This window comes from Nilaparvata lugens, chromosome 6, assembly GCF_014356525.2.
Source record: "Nilaparvata lugens isolate BPH chromosome 6, ASM1435652v1, whole genome shotgun sequence".
NCBI classification, from domain to species: Eukaryota; Metazoa; Arthropoda; class Insecta; order Hemiptera; family Delphacidae; genus Nilaparvata; species Nilaparvata lugens.
The window spans coordinates 49,007,066-49,028,802 of record NC_052509.1 but is presented as its reverse complement, the minus strand read 5'-3'; the positions used below and the strand labels follow the sequence as shown (position 1 = coordinate 49,028,802).

Here is a 21,737-nt window from a genome sequence, read left to right as displayed (position 1 = left end):
TGGGGCCGGCCCTGCATTTAAGTCTCTAGCTATCACAATCCTATAATCGGAGTGTCTATTCGATAAAACAAGCAAGTACTACTACTACTGGTACCGCTTTAAATAAATATAACTGGGCAAGATTGACTCCTCACATAATATTCAACTTGCATACCAACTTGTTGACAAATTACTCACCTCCAGCTCTGTATGAAGACAGAGCGCGTTGATCAAAATCGATTACTTATATACAGCTTTGATCTTGATACGATTAAATTATTTTTTGACGTTTGCAATAATATCTGTGGTTTGAGTAAATGCACAAAGAATTATTATTTTTATTAAGTAATAAGTTCTACTACCTGGCCACTCTATACATCTAATGTTCTACACAGCATATGATTAGATGACCAATCTCTTTGTGCTAGTGACGCAGCCCCTTCTCCCTTGTCCTTGACAAAAGCAGCAAGCACTCTAAGCAGCAAAGTTTTTGTAGTTTCTAAATTCATTTAGATAAAACGCCATTTTCTAGCTGTCCTGAGAATTATAGAATTGAAGAGAGTCATTATCGTTATCAAAGGTTTGTAAAAATCTTTTCTATTCTATTATTTCACATAATTCTCATTCATCTGGTATTGATTTTTTAGTAGAACCATTAATAATCTTTGTTCATTAACCTGTGTTTTGTTTTCTTCTAGGCTATATTATTTTTATGATACCAAGTAGCCTTGAATTATTTCCAGTTTTGACATATTGTTTGATTACCAGAGTTTTCTTTGATAAATATCAGAGTTTTCACTGTTTCCAAATTGAGCCCAGTTATTTACTTTTAAAAACAGCAATGTTCATTACGCCGTAACTTCCTTGTTGATGAATCTGGCTATGACAAACAAAAGACGTAATAATACAAGATAGGAAAGCAAAGATTACTGTTGTTTCCTAATTATTATTGTGGCTAGAGTCTATTTCCAGTGCAATTATACTTTTGTTTTATTATATTTGTATTAGTCGAATCTTAATTTTCATTTGTATAGAAATATTATTTCACTAGTTTTTTTTTAAATTTAATTTGGCAAATAATTGTTGAGCTTTTTTGGTATAATTAAAATTTTTAATTTTGAAAACCTCACATATATTTAATGTTTGTGGGAGTGTTTTTAACGAAAATTGCCTAATATCAACCTAACCTATCAAAACCTGTGGTACCAAGTCTTGTGTAAACAAAAGACGTACCGTACTTCCGTTTGAATTTTCTTCCCTTTGTTCCCAATAATTCAAGTTACATCATATCAATTCCTAAACCTTAATAAAATTGGATTGCTCTATCTAAAACAAGAAAAATCTCTGATAGCCTATCCTAATAAGTAATATCTTTGATTATGGATACTTTAATACGTTGTTTACATAATCAAAGGTAATATCAAGTTTCATAAAGTTAATTAGTAACAAAAGGCCTATGCCTCTTTTATATTAATTTTTAATTGCATTCTTTATATAGCTTTGGTATGTAATCTATCTTATCAAGAAAGACGAGTGTGCCTACTAAATAGTAAATATTAATTAATGAAATAGTCTTTAGTGTGCCGATAAAACAAATATGTTTCATAAAAAATGTATTTCTGAGAAGTGTAACCGCAAAGCACTACGTTATTGTGTTTGGTTACAGCTTCTGTCCTGACTGTCTCATTTAAATTAACGGATCCCATGAAATTAATAATAACTTGACTTTGGGTAGCCTATAGGCCTGCCTATTATGGTCTCAATATGCATTACAAAGCTAAGTTACATTTTTTGCTAATAAAATATATTCAATTTTGAATTCGCTCCCCAAATAATTGCGAGTAAATGTCACATTCTACTCTTTTTTTAATTCTACAATCAGGATGCTTCTTACTATAAAATTCATGTTTGTGCCTATGCATGAATTATCCTAAATTTTGTTTTTTAGTCGTTTTCAATTGATTTTTGACCAAAAATTTTTATAATTCCTCCTTCAAGTTTCCTATATAGGATTTTATGTTTATGCTTTTTTGATACGATGATGAGATAAGATCAGGGAGGATTTAATAAGGATGTAGAAGATTGTTAGAAGATAGAGATGCTTGGAGGATTGTTGTGGAGGAGGCCAGCAAAGCCTCCACTGCGAGTAAACAGGCCATTAGAGCTTGAAAAAAGTTGATTAACAGGGTCTATTCAACAGTATAAGAATACATTGGGCTTTCCAGTTTTGATGCTCTTTTCTATTGGCTTGATTGTTGCCACTAAACTACCCTCATATCTTACCATAGGTTTTCAATTTAAGTAATGGGCTTATATTATATAGTTTAAAATGGTTTTATCAGCTTCTGCTCCACTCCATGTTTGAAGATTATAGATACCCACCCCCATTACTGTAAATTACTGTACTATCATTAAATGATAGACTAACTTTTATCCCATTTATCTTGGAAGTGATTCATCCTTTATCTTCCCACTTTTAAATACTTGGAAAAAAATGCAGTGATTCATCCTTTATCTTCCCACTACTTCCTTAAAGTGAAAAAAAATTAAACTACTCCAATTCAGCTTTTTAATTACAAAATCGTATATAATCCTGTAAACGTTAGTACTTCATTATCGCAAAAATTTACGTAATAAAAAAGTATTCTCATTCCTTTCATTTTACATGATATTGATTAGAAGTAGGCTATAAATAATATAATACATTCCTGATGATAGAAAACTAGACATGAATACTATATATTTAATTTTTATTTACTTATTTTAGTTTATTGAATAAAAGTTGAGAATATAATTATAAAGCTGTGTTGTTGCGGCAAAAGGTTTTTTGATGCTATTCTATTACCTAACAATAGAAAAAAGATATCAAGCTTATTAGTTTTCTTGATTCTGATATGAAAGTATTGAGTTCAATAATTGAAGCTCCGCTTTCTATCAACACATACAAATATTGTTATAATAAATAATGACATTTGACTTATTAAGATAACATTAAAGTGTCGAATATACTGTGAAGGTTTGTGACTAGGCATTCAATTTACATAAGCTAAGCATTTATTTGGTTTACTACCAATGCAATATTGCAATGCGGGATGTGGTTTTAAAATTTTTCCAAATAAGTCAGAGTTGAACTACTTGATTGTTTTCGTGCTCTAGACTCTATAGGGTAATTGATGTTGAAATAATATGAGTTAAATTAAACCAAAATATCAAGTTTTGAAACAAGAGTCTTAGTAAGCTATTCCATACAATTAAAGTAATATATTGATGTGATTGAATACTGTAATAAACATAAATTCAAGCCCAGTTTCTAGGACATGTAAAAAAATATTTGAAACCCATTTCAATATAATAAACCATAGAATCTAATAGGTTTAATGGTCTATTAGATTTGAGGAGTGTTTTAGAAACTGGGCCCAAGTTTCACAGAATTAAAAAATGTAAAAAAATATTATTTTAACCATACAATTCCTGGTTGTCGTATTTCAAAAAGTCTTATCTGTAGATTATTTATGGAGATGCATTCATTAAGTAGCAGAAACCGAGCAAATATCATTTGTATATTTGGCAATAGTCTACAGAAGATTTAAAACTAATCAAGAATATTTTCAATTCTGTATTCTCCAGGATTATGTAATATTTTTCATGTTACGTAATATTCCAGAGACCTTACTACATCTGTTGATCAGGCTTCTCATATTCTCAATATTTTCATCAATGTTTTTCGATTGTTATTGAATTTCAATATACATCAATATTTTTCCTCGCTGCTTCCTATATATTGTCTTTGTGGAGTTTGAATGATAAAAAATTGTATTATTTGTAATAGAATCGGGTTTTTTTTTGTAATAGGTGGTTTTTTTCCTTTTTGGATGTTACTGGGCTTTAAAAGCATAATATTAAAGTACGATTTCGCCGTACTTGGTATATATAAAATTCCTATTAGCCCCAATGCTAAATGATACCCACATAAAAATAAAACAACTTCCAGTGTAGTATGGCATTTTCATTGAAATTTCAGATTTTCAAGTTTTTCCACTCGAATGATACATTAACGTAAAGTACTAGGAAAGAATTAACTATTCTAGTATGAGAATAATTTTTATAGTGCACAAGACCTGTCTGTGGCCAGCTCAAACTATTTCGGTAATTACAACCAATTTTAGTAATTTCAAGCAGACTAGAGGTCTTGAGCCATGAAATGCACTAGTAATTTTAAACTTGATTTTTTATCGCTCTCATCCTCAATTTATTCAACATGAATCGTCTTACTACTATTTTTGGGGAAACGCCAATTCAGTTACTCAAAATATATGCGATAAGATAATAATTTATATTTGAATTGTAAAAGTTATTAAAAATAAAAATTAATCTAGTGTAAGTGATTTAATTCTCTTTCTTTGACTGAAAATTCTGAATAGTTTCAACTAAATTATCAGGACTGGTACACTCACCAAAGTGATAACTTCTTTGTTTGATAAGTCAGTGTAACTGAAACCTATTGTCCTCAATATTGTCGCTCATAGCTTTTCAATCAATCAGTCTAATATTTGACAAACTCTACAGTGTTGCCGGATTGCCACTATTATCTTTAGAAAGTTGAGTTCAATGTAACATTGAGTTCAATCCCCGTCTTCACTACCATAAATTTGTTTAGTAACAGTTGTCAAACCTATCCTGGAAAGGGAAAATTCTAATTTTTAAATTCAGTTTGAAAAACTGTTTGAATTAATTTCAAATTCAACAATGTCCGTTGAATTGAAATTGATTCGATTATCTATTACTTCCTTATCAAAGTTTTTTCTGATATGTTTTTAATTGCAAATAGAGTCACAACTGAAATTTTTTTAACAGCACCGTACTCTTGTACTCGTGACTCATACTCGTCTAGGCCTCTTGGCCTAATTTTTGGAAATAGCTATTGAAACATTAACGGTTAATTTTTCTATTACTGTAGTTCACTTTGAGTTGAACTGATCAGTGTTGAAATTTGTTTTATCCGTGCTCAATTAGGATATGAATGTTAAATAAATTACCTTATTCCAAATAACTTTCTCATGGACAATAAGACCAGCGGAAAAATTAAACTGGATATAAAAAACTGGACCTACAGTAATTTCTTCTTCAGTTTAGATATATAAGACTCAAGATTTCTGCTCCAGCATTGTTTTTTCATTAGTTTTTTTCTATTTTTCAGTGGACTAACTTACCTTTATTTTGCGTACTTATTCCTCTGTTTTTCTTCCCTTCCCCCCATTGCTCCCTTCCCTTTTTTCCTCATCACTTCTCTCTTCTCTTCTTTGCCTGCCTATTACATGGGAAACCATAGTTGGCTAGGTATCTTCCTCTCTTTTTTTTCTCTTCTCCAACACACCCAACCACAAAGCCCATGGTTATATTTGTAACATTTTATTGTATTTTTTTTTTGGTAATTCTTTGTCATTTTGTTTTGTGTGTTTTAATAAATTGAAAAATTGAAATGAAATTCTCTTCTTTGATCTCATAACTGATTCATTGTATTTGTAACTGATTCAATACTGTAAATTTAACAAATCTATTTGATTTATATACAATTCTGATAAAAACAACAGGCATTTTGCTAAAAACTGCTTCAAACTTTTAATATTCAGAATAGGCCTACACAGTGTAGAGGTTATGTAAAAAATGATTATTGAATTGTCACACAATTATAAGTCGAAATATGTATCTACTAGAATTTTGAATGAATGTGATCAATTAATTATAAATACAAATTCAAATAAAAATTTCCATCACAATTGCAAAAAATATTCAGAAGTATTGAGCTTTATATATTTCAGGTGGTGTTCAATTCTTGATTCTTTCATATTTTCTAAAAAGTATTTAAATAATTTTAATAAACTATTTTCAGAAATTAAAGAATGGCAACCAGGAAGAAAGTGCTCCTGAAAGTGATAATCCTTGGTGACACTGGAGTTGGCAAAACATCTCTCATGAACCAGTATGTCAACAAGAAATTCTCCAATCAGTACAAGGCTACCATAGGCGCCGACTTCCTCACAAAAGAAGTTATGGTTGAAGACAGGATAGTCACCATGCAGGTATGTTATTCAAATCACAAAATTCCTTTTAACAATCACTATCCACTTATTCATTGTTATCATACATAGTTCATGGAAACAAGATCATTTTCTCGGGCTCTCTCGTGTTTCTGATGGACCCATTAAGTGGGCAATCCCGGTTTAACATCATTTATCCAGTTATTAATTATCCTAATCATAAATCATGAAATCATAATCGGGCACTATGTTTTTCTCGGGTGTTTCTGATGGAAACAATGAGTGGTCGGTCCCGACTGCCTTATTAGTTATATGAGAAGCCCTGCAATTGATCAGGTGCAACCTGGGAACACTGACACCAGACCTCTTAACTAGCAAGGTCACTCAATTCTATTATTATTGGAAGCTTAGCCCATTCCGTTCTTCGCCAAACTTTTGATGAATATCAACCTTCTTAAAAACGATATCTTATGTAGGCCTAAGCGTATCAGCTCACCTCAAGAATTTTTCATAAAATACTGTATATAAACTGGAGGGTTTAAATTTGTATAATAAATCAAATTATGATTTAAAATTAAACTCAGCAATCGCTGTAAATTTGAAAAGAATTGAGTAGGCTACTATATACATACATTTGAAATCTACCTAGTATTTAATCCATCGTATTTGAAAAATAATTCAATTTATTCATTTCATTTATGAAAACATAGAAGACAAATATACAGGCTGTCCCACGAAAGGTGTAACAGTCTTTGGATCAAAGACCATCTCTACATTGAATTTGCAACAAAAAATGTCCAGTAAAATTTTCCTTAGTTTTCGAGATATATTAGGTTTTTCGATATTTTTGAAAAAAGTTGATAACTAGAAAGCTATCAGTCAAAATATAATTCCAAGAATGTGGTTGGAAAGAGCATGAAATTTGCAATAAGATTCATATAATTTGTTCCTTTGTTTGACGTTTTTGAACTTTTTATGAGCGTTCAAAGTTGAAAAAAGTACATTCGTCGAGTTCAAAGCCAAATTTCAAACAGTTTGAACACTCATAAAACGTTCAAAAACGTCAAACAAAGGAACAAATATATTAATCTTATTGCAAATTTCATAATCTTTCCAACCATGTTCTTGGAATTAGATTTTGACTGATAGGTTTCTAGTTATTGACGTTTTTCAAAAAAAAATCGAAATGTCTCGAAAACTAAGGTTGATATAAGAAAATTTTACTTGACATTTTTTATTGCAAATTTAATGTAGAATATGTGGTCTTCGGCTGTTACACCTTTCGTGGACACCCTGTATAATTATTTATATAAATCTATTTTTAGAAAAGCTAACGTGTGCTATCGATGTGATAAAGAAACTTTAATACAAGTAACAGCCTCCTATATAGTAGATACTTCAACTTGTATGCCTGCCTTATAAATACTACCACCAAGCCTTCCAATTCAACCACTGCTGACAGTTTAAAGTGAAGCCAAATGTAGATTTTCTGTGAAAACTAATCATCACATTGAATGACATTACATAGGGTGATGTCAATCATACCATAATATTAGGTTCTAATCTCCAGCCACCATGTATATTGAGATTCAATTCAAACTGTCAGCATTACTTGTAAAAATAATGCTTCCGATTCAATCAATGATGGTAGTTGAAAGTGGTTCCCACATGGCATAAACATATTTGCAAACGGTTCCGTTGCATAATGAATCGACGTCATAGTTGTTGTAGGGTTTCCGCGAGGTATGCCAAGTGTAGGATTCACTTTGAACTCTCAGAATCGTTTGAATGTGAAGCATTGATGTTATTTATAAGGATTGTTGACAGATAAAAGAGAATTTCGCTGTAGCACATGGAACTACTTATCTGAGTAGTCAGTCATGTAACAACAAATCCAAACTCGGAGCTTCTGTTATGAGTCCGTTACACACTATCATGCAACTATCTACAGTAAGATTCACTTTGAATTGTCAGCATTCCTTATCCCATTCAACCAATGGATTAAGCATTAAGTATGCTCCAAGTACTAGATGATATTAGTCATAATCTTACGCAAAATTATTTTGAAACAAATATTTGAGTGATAATTGATAATAAATCTTAGTTTTTGTTGATTTGATAGTGATAATAATGGTTGTCTTCTTACATCATTGCTGAGTAGCCTAGATTACAATGGTCTGGTGTTTTCTTCAAGATTTCAGCTTGATCAAGTTTGCCAAGCTTCAAATAATTCCACTTGCCAAATGTTGTGTCATAGTCGAGATTAGAAATGAATCTGTTGAGTGTTTACTGATTTACTGAGTGTTTTCTGTCTTGAACTGAATATTATTTTTATTTGAAATTCGAATAAAACAGTAACTGATTTTGAACACGTTACTAGCTTTTGAATTTGTAATACTCTTATCAAAGTAGCCTAATGCCTGTTTGTTCCAGTCTAATTGCACTAATCAGTCATTGTTAGTCAAATAACATTCGAATTAGTGATAGGGTCAACTTTACATTTCATTTTTAAACAATTAAATTGATTAGTAATTGCTAATAGATAATAAATTAATGCCAGTTCTATTTACAAATCATCCTTCGATCTATTGTAGATACAACATGCAACAATATCAATTCGACGTTGATAATAATAGATTAATAATTAATGGAATCGATTGAAAGATAATCGGTTGTTTGTAAACAGATGAACGAATTTTCGGAAGAAGTTGGAATACCAATTTATTGCTACTTCTACTTGATCTCATGTATCTTTTTGATAATGATGGTGAGCTGTGAATATTATCTGGGACAAAGCAAATCAGTGCTCATCATAGGTGATTGAAAAAGACTTGGTCGTTCTAATAGACGACAGCCGGCCAGATAGCCGAGCTGATTAAGGCGTTACATCCTTCAGTCTGCTAGTGCTACCTGGTCGCGGGTTCGAATCCCATCGATCAGGCATGGTCGTTTGATCATCTCATAACTCACTTCTTGTGCTATCTTGTCTCTATGATACTAGGTAGATAATGTATTAAAGTATAACAGTTAACAGTGAAATTTGGAACATATACGCTTTATACCATCTTGTTATTCTAGCTGTTCTATATGATTATCTCCTTGGGACATCTTGCTACGCTAGATTTTGTTTTTTGTTGAATGTTGACGATGGTGCGTTGTTTACTACAGATTTGGACACAGCCGGACAAGAGCGGCTCCAGCCGCTCCTGAAACTAAAAATAATTACTAGGATTATCGGATAAGTTGACAGTGAAATTTGGAACATGAACACCCTATGTCTTCCTGACATAACGACACTGCAACCCTTATCTTCAACCCTATATCTTCTTATGCTATCTTTTCTCTATGGTTGCACTTAGCTGTATGTTAAATGACGATGTTAAGAGATTAAAATTATGTATTTTTTTGTACTTTTAAGTGATATTTTTTTCTAATATAATGTATTGTTTTTGTACATACTATTATTCTAAGACAATAATATTTGATTTGATGTGGCGTTGCGTTGCTTGCAGATCTGGGACACAGCCGGACAGGAGCGGTTCCAGTCGTTGGGCGTGGCGTTCTACCGAGGCGCCGACTGCTGCGTGCTCGTGTTCGACATGACGGCGCCCAGCACCTTCAAGTCGCTCGACAGCTGGCGCGACGAGTTCCTCATCCAGGCGTCGCCGCGCGACCCCGAGAACTTCCCCTTTGTCGTGCTCGGCAACAAACTCGATCTCGAGAACAAAGCTGTCAGTCCATAAACTTTTATATTTACTTTTTTATTAAAACGATCGACTATTGATTACTTTTACTAAGAAAGTGTCACAGAGAATGATATCACAAACAAGATAATACTTCACTTCTCTTCTAAGGGGTAGCCTACTGATTATTATACAGGATGTTTCAGAAGTAGTGTCGAACATTTCAGGATATTGTTCCTGGATGATAGGAGACTCCAAATGACGTATTAGAAGTGTCCAAAACTCAGCGGTTATCCTTATAGCTGCCATTTTGTTTTTTCACTTAGGAATTTTTATCTCAAGAACGAAATGTTGTATTGATCTGAAATTCAAGGAGGTATCCTTGAAATCTTGATAAGATTTGCTAACTTTTTTGTCTCTTGTAAATTTTCTGTAAAGTGGACGGTTTTCATGAAATTTGCAATCAAAAATATTTAAAATGGCCGCCATTTTGAAAATTTACATCGAAAAATTTTATTTTATTTTTTAAAGTTGAGTCTTCATAGCATAAATATTCATGCCAAATTACAGATCAATACATCATTTCGTTTTTGAGATAAAAATTTCCAAGTGAAAAAACAAAATGACAGCTATAAGGATAACCGCTGAGTTTTGGACACTTAAAATACGACATTTGTAATCTCCTATCATCCAGAAAAAATACTCTAAAATGTTCGACACTTCTTCTGAAACACTCTGTATATATTTCTGTGGTATTAAGTTTGAAAAGATACAAACTGAATATACTGTGTATTCAATGCTCTAAAAGCCTATAATTAGCACATATTCTTCTGATCCACCGTTGAAGAGTTGTGAGGTTACAAAGAGCAAAGATAGCTAAACAAATAATTTCAAAAATTCATACTTTCAAGGGCAAAAATTTGAATTTGGCCTAATATTATAAAAATATAAAATGAATGAACACTATATTATGAAGAGAAATCAATGATCTAAAAGCCAACCTATAATCAGCACATCCACCGTTAAAGAGCTATAAGGTTTCAAAGAGCTAAATCTGGATAGCTAAACAGTGTTTTTTTTTTTAATTTAAGACATAAAATTCGCATAGTTCTTGTCACTATCTTCAGTTAGCAATTGAAATTTTTCCATAATATGATTTACAGAGTGCATTCCTAATATTTTCAGAGTTTTATTGATATTACAGTATGTTTCTAAAAGGAGATATCAGTTTGAATAAATTTATTTAGAAAAGATAAGCAGTATTTAGCCTTGCTTTGAAATAAACTCCTCTCGTTTTTACTATAGTAAGGTTCACGTTATAATGACAGTATTTGATTTGCATTGGTGTTGCTATCCTTGTCTATCGTTCGACAAACTAGATAGCGCCATCCTTTTCTAGCTTCTCAACGTTGTCAGATCGTGTTTTAACAATGTAGAAATATCTTTCTTCACAGTCATTATAGAGTGGACCTTACTTGAAGAATAGTTAGCTAGTGCCATATCGTACCATTATAAGCGCTGGTGGTGTATACGAGATTAAGTTGAAAACATATATTTTGTATAGACTTTATTTAACTCTTGCAAGACCTTCAAGTAAACCAATTCTGCTAATTTTTCTCTTGGAAAAGATCAGTCAAGGTAGCCATTCTCAACGCAGTACTTCTAGCGCTTGTCAAGATAAGATTTCGCACTAGTAAACTATTCGACTAAAAACTTGTTAGCGGTCCCGAAAGGGTCAGTATTACTGTACAATATAGTACCTACTTATAAATTTCAAATTCAAATTTTATTAATTCAAACTCACAATGTTTCGTATAACATCAGACCTTACATCTATCCAGTTTTGCCTGCCTATGCTCAATTTTATTTTGTGTTATTTGTAAATGTATACTGTACCTGTTTGTACCTCACCTGTAAGACATGACCCATAATTTTTACATTTGCTGATCAATAAACTATATTCTACTAGCCGGCATGCTCGCTACGCTCGCCTTATCCGTCTAGCAAGGGGGCTCCCCCCCCTGGACCCCCGGTCGGATCATCCGAAAATAGGATCAGCAGGCTCTCTTCGCTCACCTGCATTTTTCATTTATGTAGTGCAGGGTTGCAAAAATCTTTATTTTTATCAGAATTAATAAATACTCAGTTATTTTTCAATTACAGACTCGGTTAGGAAATTATGAGAATTTCACTCTAATAGTTCTTGGAAATTTTAAACGGGAATGATATAGAGAACTTGTCGAAAATCCATATCGAACCGTGTATCAAGTATGAATTTGCTTAGAAATGTGGAAAAATGCTTTGAAAACCCAATGAGAATCTTGAGAAAAGAAACCCTCTAAAAACGCTTGGAAAACGCTGTAAAAGCGCCTTGGGCGTAATTTTGAATTCCTCTCAACACAACATTTCTAGACTCTAGCTGAACTTGTATACCAGTTTTGAACATTTTCTCTTAATTGATTCTTGAAAAATGTGAGAAAACGCTAGGGAACGCTGGAACAACGCAGTAAAATGGCTCATCTTGGGCGTATCTTTGGCGTAATTCTGAGTTCTCTTAAAATAAGTTCTTGAGAAGGCCTAGAAAAATCAGGAAAAACGCTCAAAAACCGCCGATCTTAAGCGAAACATAGGCGTCTTAACTGTAGGCAGAACTTAACTCCCACGCTGTGTTCTACAAATTCTATTCCACCAGAATCTTCCAGTTGGTTATTTATATTTATCTCAGTGCTCATAAAAATTGAAATTTATTTTCAGGTATCAACGAAACGTGCCCAGCAGTGGTGTCAGAGCAAAAACAACATTCCCTACTTCGAGACGAGCGCCAAGGAGGCGATCAATGTGGAGCAGGCCTTCCAGACGATTGCACGCAACGCCCTGGCTCAGGAGAGCGAAGTCGAACTCTACAATGAGTTCCCAGACCAGATCAAGCTCACCCAGGAGTCCAAGACACCCAGCTCCGAGAACTGCTCATGTTAACGCCAGTCGGTTGCAAGTGAGTCGCCTATTTGTTGAAATTCTGTAGATGGTTCAGTCACAGTCACAAAAATAAGCTGGTTTTATCATTCAGAGTTGGGTTTTATAGTTTCTGTTTAGTTACTTATTATTTAGTTATCGATTGATAATTTGACATCTTGTGGGCCTGACTCCCCTAATAGGTTTGGTTAGTTCAGAGAATGAATGTTTCCTGCCATCAGATTAGAGCAGACCAGATTGCAATAGAGACATAGCACTGTAGCACTATAAGCTTGTGCAATTTGAAACATAATGCACAACGTATTGTAATAGAAACAAAGCGCTAAACGAAATATGCCTCTGCCTTTTTAAATAATGACATTACTATATGACTAACCTAACCTAACCTAACCTAACACTAACCTAACCTTTCACACTTACATACTGATTTTGCGACACCGACACGACACCCTGAATGTCATTTGATTATCGGCCGACATCAATCTTTCACTATTTACCGGCACTGAACCGACATCTGTAATAATTTTAGCACACAGACAGGGCTTTGACGATTATCATTTCTATGAAAGTAAAACGTTTTACATAATAATTTTACTTGATCCTTACAACTTTTAACTCGATACAGGAATACCAAAAAATGCTATCTAACCTCAAACTGACAAAATAGTGCTCAATACACAGTTATATGACAGAGAGATGTCAGACGAGCAATGTCGGCCGACACCAGTGGGAGTGTCGAAGTGATGCTCTGAACGTCGCGATAATAACACGACAATTTAATGGACGACATCTTTGGTGTTTGTGAAAGCTAATTCCATTTCAAACCATGTAAATTTGACTCGGGACGATATCGTATCGTGTTGAGTCATTGTAAAATCGAAGTGCGTGAAAATGACCATCAACAATATTGAACTAATCATAGTAAACTATGTGTATACGAAGTGAGTCGCTATCCATAATCATGAAAATAGTGATGTTACAATATTTTACGATTGTTGTCTAGTGACAACTAGTTTGAGAGTGAAATCGTCAACTTGCACAATAGATCTTCAAACACATACACATACGCATATGTTGACATCTAATTATAAAGCTAATAAACTAGTTTACTTGCAGTTCACTATTTTTCTCGTATAATCGCCAGTCAAAACAAATGCAGAGTATACTTACTTATTTCCTTTGGCTCCTTGAGGAACATAGGGCATCCGAAAATGTTCTCCACTTATCTCTATTGGCTGAGCCTCTTGACCTCTGCCCAAGTCTTTCCCTGTTGCCTCGACCGTTCTTCTCCATGTCATCCGTGGGCGTGCTAGTCTGCGTGATCCCTGGGGGCTCCAGCTCAATGCAGCCTTCTCAATCGCACCGTCTTCAATGTGTGCCCAATCCATCTCCATTTTCTCATTTTCAGTTTCTCTTGGATTGGACATTGATTTGCTAAGATTTTCGTAAACATCGATTTATGAAGGTCTGCAGCTGCCCTACAATTCGCCCAGTGTTCTTCCATGTTTCACATCCGTATAAAAGCACTGATTTCACGTTGCTATTGGAAATCCGAATTTTTGTTGCACTAGATATATGTAACTTATGTTTTTCCATACCTTGTTCAATTGGATGAAGGTTTTCTAATTCGGCTTCCAACATCTTCATCAGTGCCCCCAGTGTTGGTCACTGCACTCCCCAAATACACAAAGGAGTCTGGATGCGAGTACCACCCACTCCAAACTGCCTATCTGTTGCTGCATTCGATCTCATTTCCTTTGTCTTTTTCATATTAATACAGAGACCTGCTTCAGCAGCTTCTTTTTCTAGCCTAAGCAGTTTCTCTTCCATGTCTCTGGAACGCTGGGCTAATAGGCAAATATCGTCAGCAAAGTCCTGGTCTTCCAGCCTCTGTCTCAAATCCCACTGCAGCCCTCTCCTTCTCCCTGCCTGTACATTACTCATGACACGATCCAATACCAGCAGGAACAATGTTGGTGACAGCACGCAACATTGTTAAACACCTGATTTTATTATAAATGGCTGGGAAATCTTTCCTTCATGCAGTACCTGGCATTCATAGCTCTCATAAATTTTCTCCAGTATTCTAATTATTTTAACTGGGATTCCATACTCTCTTAATGTTTTCCACAGCACACACCTATAGTTTGTGTAAAATAAGTTGAGACCTATCCGAAGAAATTCGAGCAGAAAACATGAAATTTTCGAAATGCTAGAAACTTTTTTGTTTCAAAAGATAAGTAGGTGGTGAAAGCGAGAAAGTTTCTCACAAATAATTAAAATTATTTTTCCTACAGTTACGTTGAAAAGTGGCCATTGCTGCACTGATTACAGAACGCAAAGAATCACTTTTCCGCTCTAGTGCGGGAAAAATGTTTCTGCACTCCAGATTTGCAACATGGCAACGCAAAATACTTAGTAGGTTATATGGAGCAATAGTGCAGCAAAATCAAAATGAAGTTGGTAACAGTGACTGCTGTGGCTGCTATAGTGAGCAACGAAGCACAACGCGCAAATTATTAGTATTAGATATTATAACCAAGGACAACATTTTTATTCAATTTGACAATAAATTAAGGTTTTTATCAATAATAAAATTACACAGAAAAACATTTGATGGATTTCAGGCAATTTTACCCATAATTACCCACTTTTCATATTCAATGGTAACTGTAGGAAAAACTTAATGTGAAATACGTGCGCAAAGTTCCTCTGCTGCACTCAAGAAACCATTCCGCCCTCGCCTTTTCTTTCGGTGCAGCAAACTGTCACTTTGCGCACTAGTTGCACAAATAACTATTCCAAGTCTCAACTTATTTTACACAAACTATATTGACTGAATCAAATTTTTTTTTTTGAAGTCAATAAAGGCCAAGTATAGTGTGACACGCAACTCATTACTTTGCTTCAAGATGATTCTTAAGGTGTCTATTAATTACGGTCTTTTCGGAATCCTGCTTCCTCTTTTCGCAGTCTTCTTTCTATGGAGTCCTTGATTCGATTTAAAACCCTTGACAGGACTTTTCCAGGAACTGAAAAGGTACCTGTAAAGGTGTCACCTTTCTTTTGAATCTTCACTACAGTCTTTTTTCCAATCCTGTGAGACACTTTCTTTTGTCCATATCCTGTGAAAGAGCGACTGGAGTATATCTGCTGTCAGGTCTACATCCACCCTCATTATATCTGGTGCTATATTATCCAGTCCTGATGCCTTGCCTCTCTTTAATTCATTCAGAGCCATCTTGATCTCATCTTTTGTAGGGCTATGGACAAGAATTTCAGGGTCCTCCTCAAACGGTTGCACATCTTCCTCTTCTCCTTCCAGGTTTCCACTACTCAACAACTCCATGAAATGCTCCCGCCATCTCTGCAGTTGATCTTCAATATTTGTGATAAGCTCGCCTGGTTTACTTCTAACAGGTCTATTCTTTCTGGCCTTGTTCTTTGAGAGGGTCCTTGTAATGTTATACAGCTCCTTGCTATCCCATTTTCTAGCTGCTTCCTCTGCTTTTGTTGCCATCTCATCTGCAAACCTGAGGTGGTCATTTCTGACTCTTTTCTTTATTTCCTTTTCAATGGAATTTATTATATTCTGCTTGGGCTTGTCTCCTCTGGAGGCGAGTTTTACTTGCATTTAGAAGGCCCTTCTTTGCTTTTCTGTCTTCTATAAGATTCCAAGTAAGCTCAGACATCCATTCTTTTTTCCTATAATTTTTGCTTCCTAGAACATTTATACAGGTCTATTCATAGCAATCCTTCAAACTCTTCCACACATGCTCTACATCCTCAACTCCAGATGAATGCTGAGTTAGGGCTTCATACTTGTTCCTAAGTTCAACTTTAAAGGCATCCTCTACCTGTCTGCTGCGTAACTTTGCCACATCAAAGCCTTTACTTGTGTTCGGAAATTTTTTCCGTGCCGACATAATTTAAATTCAGCAGAGTAGCCTATACTGTGATTAAAAAACAACACGTTCTAAATATGTAACTTATCAAAAATGTAACTCTGTAACGAACAGAGCCAAGTGCCAACTTTGGTCAAAATGAGGAATCACTCAAGTTTCCACTAGAAACTGTGATTCTCAACAGCTGTGCTGAAAGAACATGAGTTTGCTTAGCAGACACAGAGCTCAGCTTATCTATAACCTATGTTGACATTAGAAATTCATCCCATTGTTTTCAGTTAGGCTAAAAAAAAATCTGAGTAGGCCTAATCTAAATCACATCCAGAGTAGTTTATCGACTCAAAGCTTAAAAATTACATACTTGTATTTTGGCTAAAAGTTAAAATGATGTAAAATAATCTAAAAAAGCTGAATTGCTTTCTTACAGTTTAAATTTCGGGATTTCATAAATATTGTGATGTTGATGTTTATTTTGACTTATATCTTATATTCAGTTAACACTAAATAGATTGTTTTTCTTCATCACTGAAGAAATATATCTCTCATTCATGGAAAAGAAACCAGTATTGTTCAAACATTTATGTAAATTTTCCGTTATCCTTTCTGCTTCAGATTTGTGTCTGGGATTTGGTCGCTTAATTCACATTCAAAAATACATGGAAAGTTAAGCTTACCTGCAATTGAAGAAATTCGAAAACAAAATCTAGATTTATATTGTCGGCAATTATTTGAAAAAAATGTGTTACTTATATTTTGCTCTCAATTTCATCATCTATGAACCAAAAAATTGTCCAATTGTATTGTTTTCTCTCGAATAAATTTGTATTCTCAAGAAATCGTTTGTTTTGTATTCAGTTTCAGGCGATCGTAAGAGAAGGAATGCACCAGAGTATAAAAAATATTTTATGCATGAGATTGCGCGGGTTTACTATATACAGCATGCCTATCCATCACAAAGACCTCAAGCCCATGTTTTTTTTGAAGAAGTGGTGTTAATAAACACTCATTTCATCAGTGAAAATACAACAATGGACTGTGTGATTCTATTTTGTTTATGATATTGCAATTTATGAGAATTGGCATATGCCCTTCCTACGGTTAGGATAACTGTACTACAATTAATTAGTAATTAACCTTTTGTCACTGATCACTTGAAGTTTATTATTATGATTATATTCTATCAATAAATATTTAGCAGCTTATGATATTTGTATTCCAGCTTGATTGCGTAGATTACTATAGATTTTCTATTGCCTTTCATTAACTATTCGCTTAACGTTCTGACCAAATTCATTGGTTAGCTATTGATATTATTTTGAAGCTGATTTTTATTAGGACTTATTAATTTTTGAATAAAATTCCGGGCTACTCTTGTTAATCTTGATAAATAATGCTCTCGATAGAAAATATTGACGAAACTCAATAAGACAAATTATTTTCGCAGTATTTTATTAATGTATGGATATTAATGAAAATCAACACTGTTGACAGAGATGTAATATGTCTCCATAATTTTGTCGCAGAAACAATTATTATTATTTGTTGGTAATTAATTTTGTATTAAACTAAACTATGTTATATCTTGCCTTTTTAATATTAGGATTGGATTTTTCTCATCAGCAATGATAATCAATTGAAAAAAATGGATTAAAACCAGCAATAGTCAGGTTATATTGTTTTGTAAATAAATCACCTCCTTTTAATCATTTTTCTCAACATTTACTGTGAAGGTAGAAACCCGATATGTGTACAGAAATATACAATTAGTGTACAGACATTTTATCAGATTGCTATTGTGGTTTTATAATATAATGAAAGTTGATAATTTTTTAATTTTTAGTCTTTCTCATTTTATAATCATCGTGTATGAATTGAATTGTTTAGGGAAATATTACGTATTGTATATAATGATTACATGATTTAATATTATTGTTTTCGAATTAAATATCATTATTATTGAATTTGATTTTTTCTTGTTACAATCACTTAATCCCATTTATTTGAACTCTCCGTTTAATACGAGTTGGGCAATAAGGATTGATGATTGTACATTCAATATGGATCAGCATATCAACTATTAGAATAGAAAAATTTAATAATATTGTTCGTTTTATATATCGTACTGTTGAATTGTCTACAGTATTGAATACTATTATATTTACTTTTTTATCAGCCATTTTTTCAAGTTCCTTTTCTTAGTACCAGAGATTATTGACAATTACTTCTTACAAGTAGTAGCCTAAAATCTACATCAAACCATGAATGAGGCTAAGATAAAAAGCCCTAAAAGGCTGGTGGGTCTCATTGATAAGAGAAAGTGATCCCATATCCTAGATCCCGACGTTATAATGTCGGTAGAAAAATAGGACACAGCGTTGCCGATTCTCTGCCTTGCCACCACCTTCGAAAAAAACATCCATCAACGTTGCGGAGCTAGGAAAGAATAGCGCTATCAGCTTTATCGAATACACCAATATCAAAAGAATGTTGCCATTATAACGCGGACCTCACTATAGGACGGACTATGCACACCAAACGAGAAAAAATCATACTTGAGTTTTTATACTAGATTGTTCTATTCTATTAACAAACCTCATTTTCAATCCTGAACTAGACATGTTCAGCAGTTTTATATTCTCCATATCTCTATTATTTATTACAGCCGCTATCTAAACCAGTTTATCATAGCCTACCACTACTATAGCATGCATCTATCTACAAAAATAGGCGGATGATACGTATTGATTTGAGTCAATTGAATAAAACTTCAATTAAAAGTATTAAAAGTTCAATAATTACTATAATGCCTTGGAAGTTTAAAACATAGTAGAACGGCAAAGGTAGATTGAAGCGGAGGCATTTAGACTCATGCATTATTATGAAGACTCTCAGCTTCCTTCTCCGCTACCATCAACCATCGCCACTCCACTGTGTTTTGACAACCCCTGAATAGGTGATCAAAGATCGATCACATGTCCATGTTACTGTCAGCCCTTATCAAAACAATAAAACTCGTTTAAGGCTGTTCAGTACACCTTTTTATTTTTATTTAAATTGGATAATCTTTTTTAATATAATATTGTTAAAATCCTTATAAGAGTGAGAAAAAGTGGTCTAATAAGCGAGTTATGGGTTGTTGAAGTGCTAAACTCTGTTTTCTTTCCGGATCATGAACGGTTTCGAATTTTCCATTGTAGTTTTTTTTAATACATTCAGTATATCATTGGCTTTGTTCTAATATGCGTTTTTTCGCGATTAATGCCAAAATAAATAAGTTATCGAATTTACAAAAAATGTTACATTTTTATTTATTAACGATATGGGGAATAAAATGTTTTAGTTTGGAAAGATACATTTTTTGATTTTTTAAGAAAAGTTCTAATAATATACCGTAGTCGAAACCGTTCATGATCTGGAAAGAAAATGGAATCTGGAAAGTTAGCACTTCTACAACCTATAACTCGCTTATTAGACCACTTAAAAATTTCAGTTGCCACTTTTTCTCACTCTTATGAGTTTGATCTTCACAATTATATTGAAAAAGATTATCCAGTTTAAATAATGAGAAAAGTGTACCGAACAGCCAACAGAAATGGAAAGAACATAATGACACAATACTCAACTCTTAAACCGATTTGAGAGCTTGCCAAAATATTGAAACTGTCAAGATGTTATAATAATAACACCAATTGACTGAGAGATGAATTTTTGCACTCTAATAATGCTCCACTTAGGACCGTGTGCACCATATACGTTCATGATAATCTATGATTGCATTTAGCTATGATCACATTTTTTATATATTTTTTTCTAATGTGTTTCATTCCTGGTTTGAACGAAAGCTGATAAATCTCCGTTTAAACCAGAGAAAAATTATAGATTGTTTTATTCTATGGTTTAAACCGGGTTTGTGCTTAAATGAGCCTTAGGGTGACCGGAACTTTGGGACCATGTATTTTACAAATACCTATGAAAAAGGTATTCGGCCACCAAGTCTTGGGTCTACCTACGAGGTGATTAGCAAACAACAGTAGGTCCTTTCGACACGTTCTCACGCGTCTGTCACTGTATGAAAACCATTAATTTCTAGAATAGTTCTGAATACTGAGTAGATAAACAATATATTTCTAGTAGGTACTTGAAATTACCAGCATTATCCATTTATCTTTCATCTACACAATTCTATAAACTTTCAACTTAACATTTTCATTTGCTGCTCATTTTATAAAATTTTGAATAAGAGTCGTTCGCCATCCGTGAAATTAAATGAAACATGAAATTTTTTCTGATTGGAGTAGCGAAAATGTTAATTTAACTTAAAACTTGAAATTAATAAATATATAGAGTTGGCTATATTGAATAAATATTAATGTTTATGTGAACATGCCTGCAACTGCGTTGATAATTATATATACTTCGTTTTGAACAACCATGTCTAACCACCTGTTTGAGACCCCCTTTTAGGCCGGTTACAGAGCTCGACCGACCGTCAGTGCGTATGCACCATCCTTTCCATACGCATCCATAAATCAGTTTTTCTGACTCACAAAATGGACGCATTTACAGATTGTTTAATTGCAGCTTATTATCTTCGTAAACGAAAGATTAAAATATGTAGATATCAAGTTCACCCGATGGTCGCCCAAATAGCATTTCAATGGGAATTCAGTACCATATTTACATCATTGCTTGAGGATGGAGATAAATTTTTTAACTACCTCTGAATGTCCATCAGAAATTTTGATCAGTTATTTCGAGCTTGTATCACCATTGGAAATACTTGCAGTCACTTTAAGCTACGGATCAAATAAATGTAGATAATAATAATATTATATGATTTTTCCAATAAAAAATTTAGAAATGATTGAAGAAATGTATAGAAAAAATAATATATGACACTATTAATTGAATTCATTCATTGTGCTATTCAATTCAATATCAGCTGATTGTCGGGCAGAGGTGTCAGCACATTGGTTATGTTTCGAACGGGCTACTGATCAGTACAGCTCTGTAAGCTACTATTCGCTTCAATAGCGCGTCAGTCGACCGATGGAACCGATGCGCACGAGCTCGACCGATGGTCTTCGTACGCAGTATAAAACGCATGGTCCTGACCGTGCGCATGCGTGCCGTCAGTCCTGCTCTGTATGGATACATGG

The 21,737-nt window shown here is 33.7% G+C and overlaps 1 protein-coding gene across 2 annotated transcripts; it reads left to right on the top strand.

Moving 5' to 3' along the window:
* The first annotated feature begins 204 nt into the window (after positions 1 to 204).
* On the top strand, positions 205 to 18,539 carry LOC111053432 (ras-related protein rab7). Of its 2 annotated transcripts, none has more exons than XM_022340322.2 (5): positions 205 to 559; positions 5,870 to 6,059; positions 9,530 to 9,748; positions 12,455 to 12,692; positions 17,434 to 18,539. In XM_022340322.2, the coding sequence occupies exons 2-4, from the start codon at positions 5,880 to 5,882 to the stop codon at positions 12,674 to 12,676; spliced, it is 621 nt and encodes a 206-aa protein (XP_022196014.1). In that variant the 5' UTR covers positions 205 to 559; positions 5,870 to 5,879; the 3' UTR covers positions 12,677 to 12,692; positions 17,434 to 18,539. The 2 variants fall into 2 exon arrangements, with proteins under 2 accessions (XP_022196014.1, XP_039286962.1); XM_039431028.1 differs by lacking the exon at positions 17,434 to 18,539 and adding an exon at positions 17,191 to 17,413 and having other exon boundaries at positions 385 to 559.
* Positions 18,540 to 21,737: the final 3,198 nt, after the last annotated feature.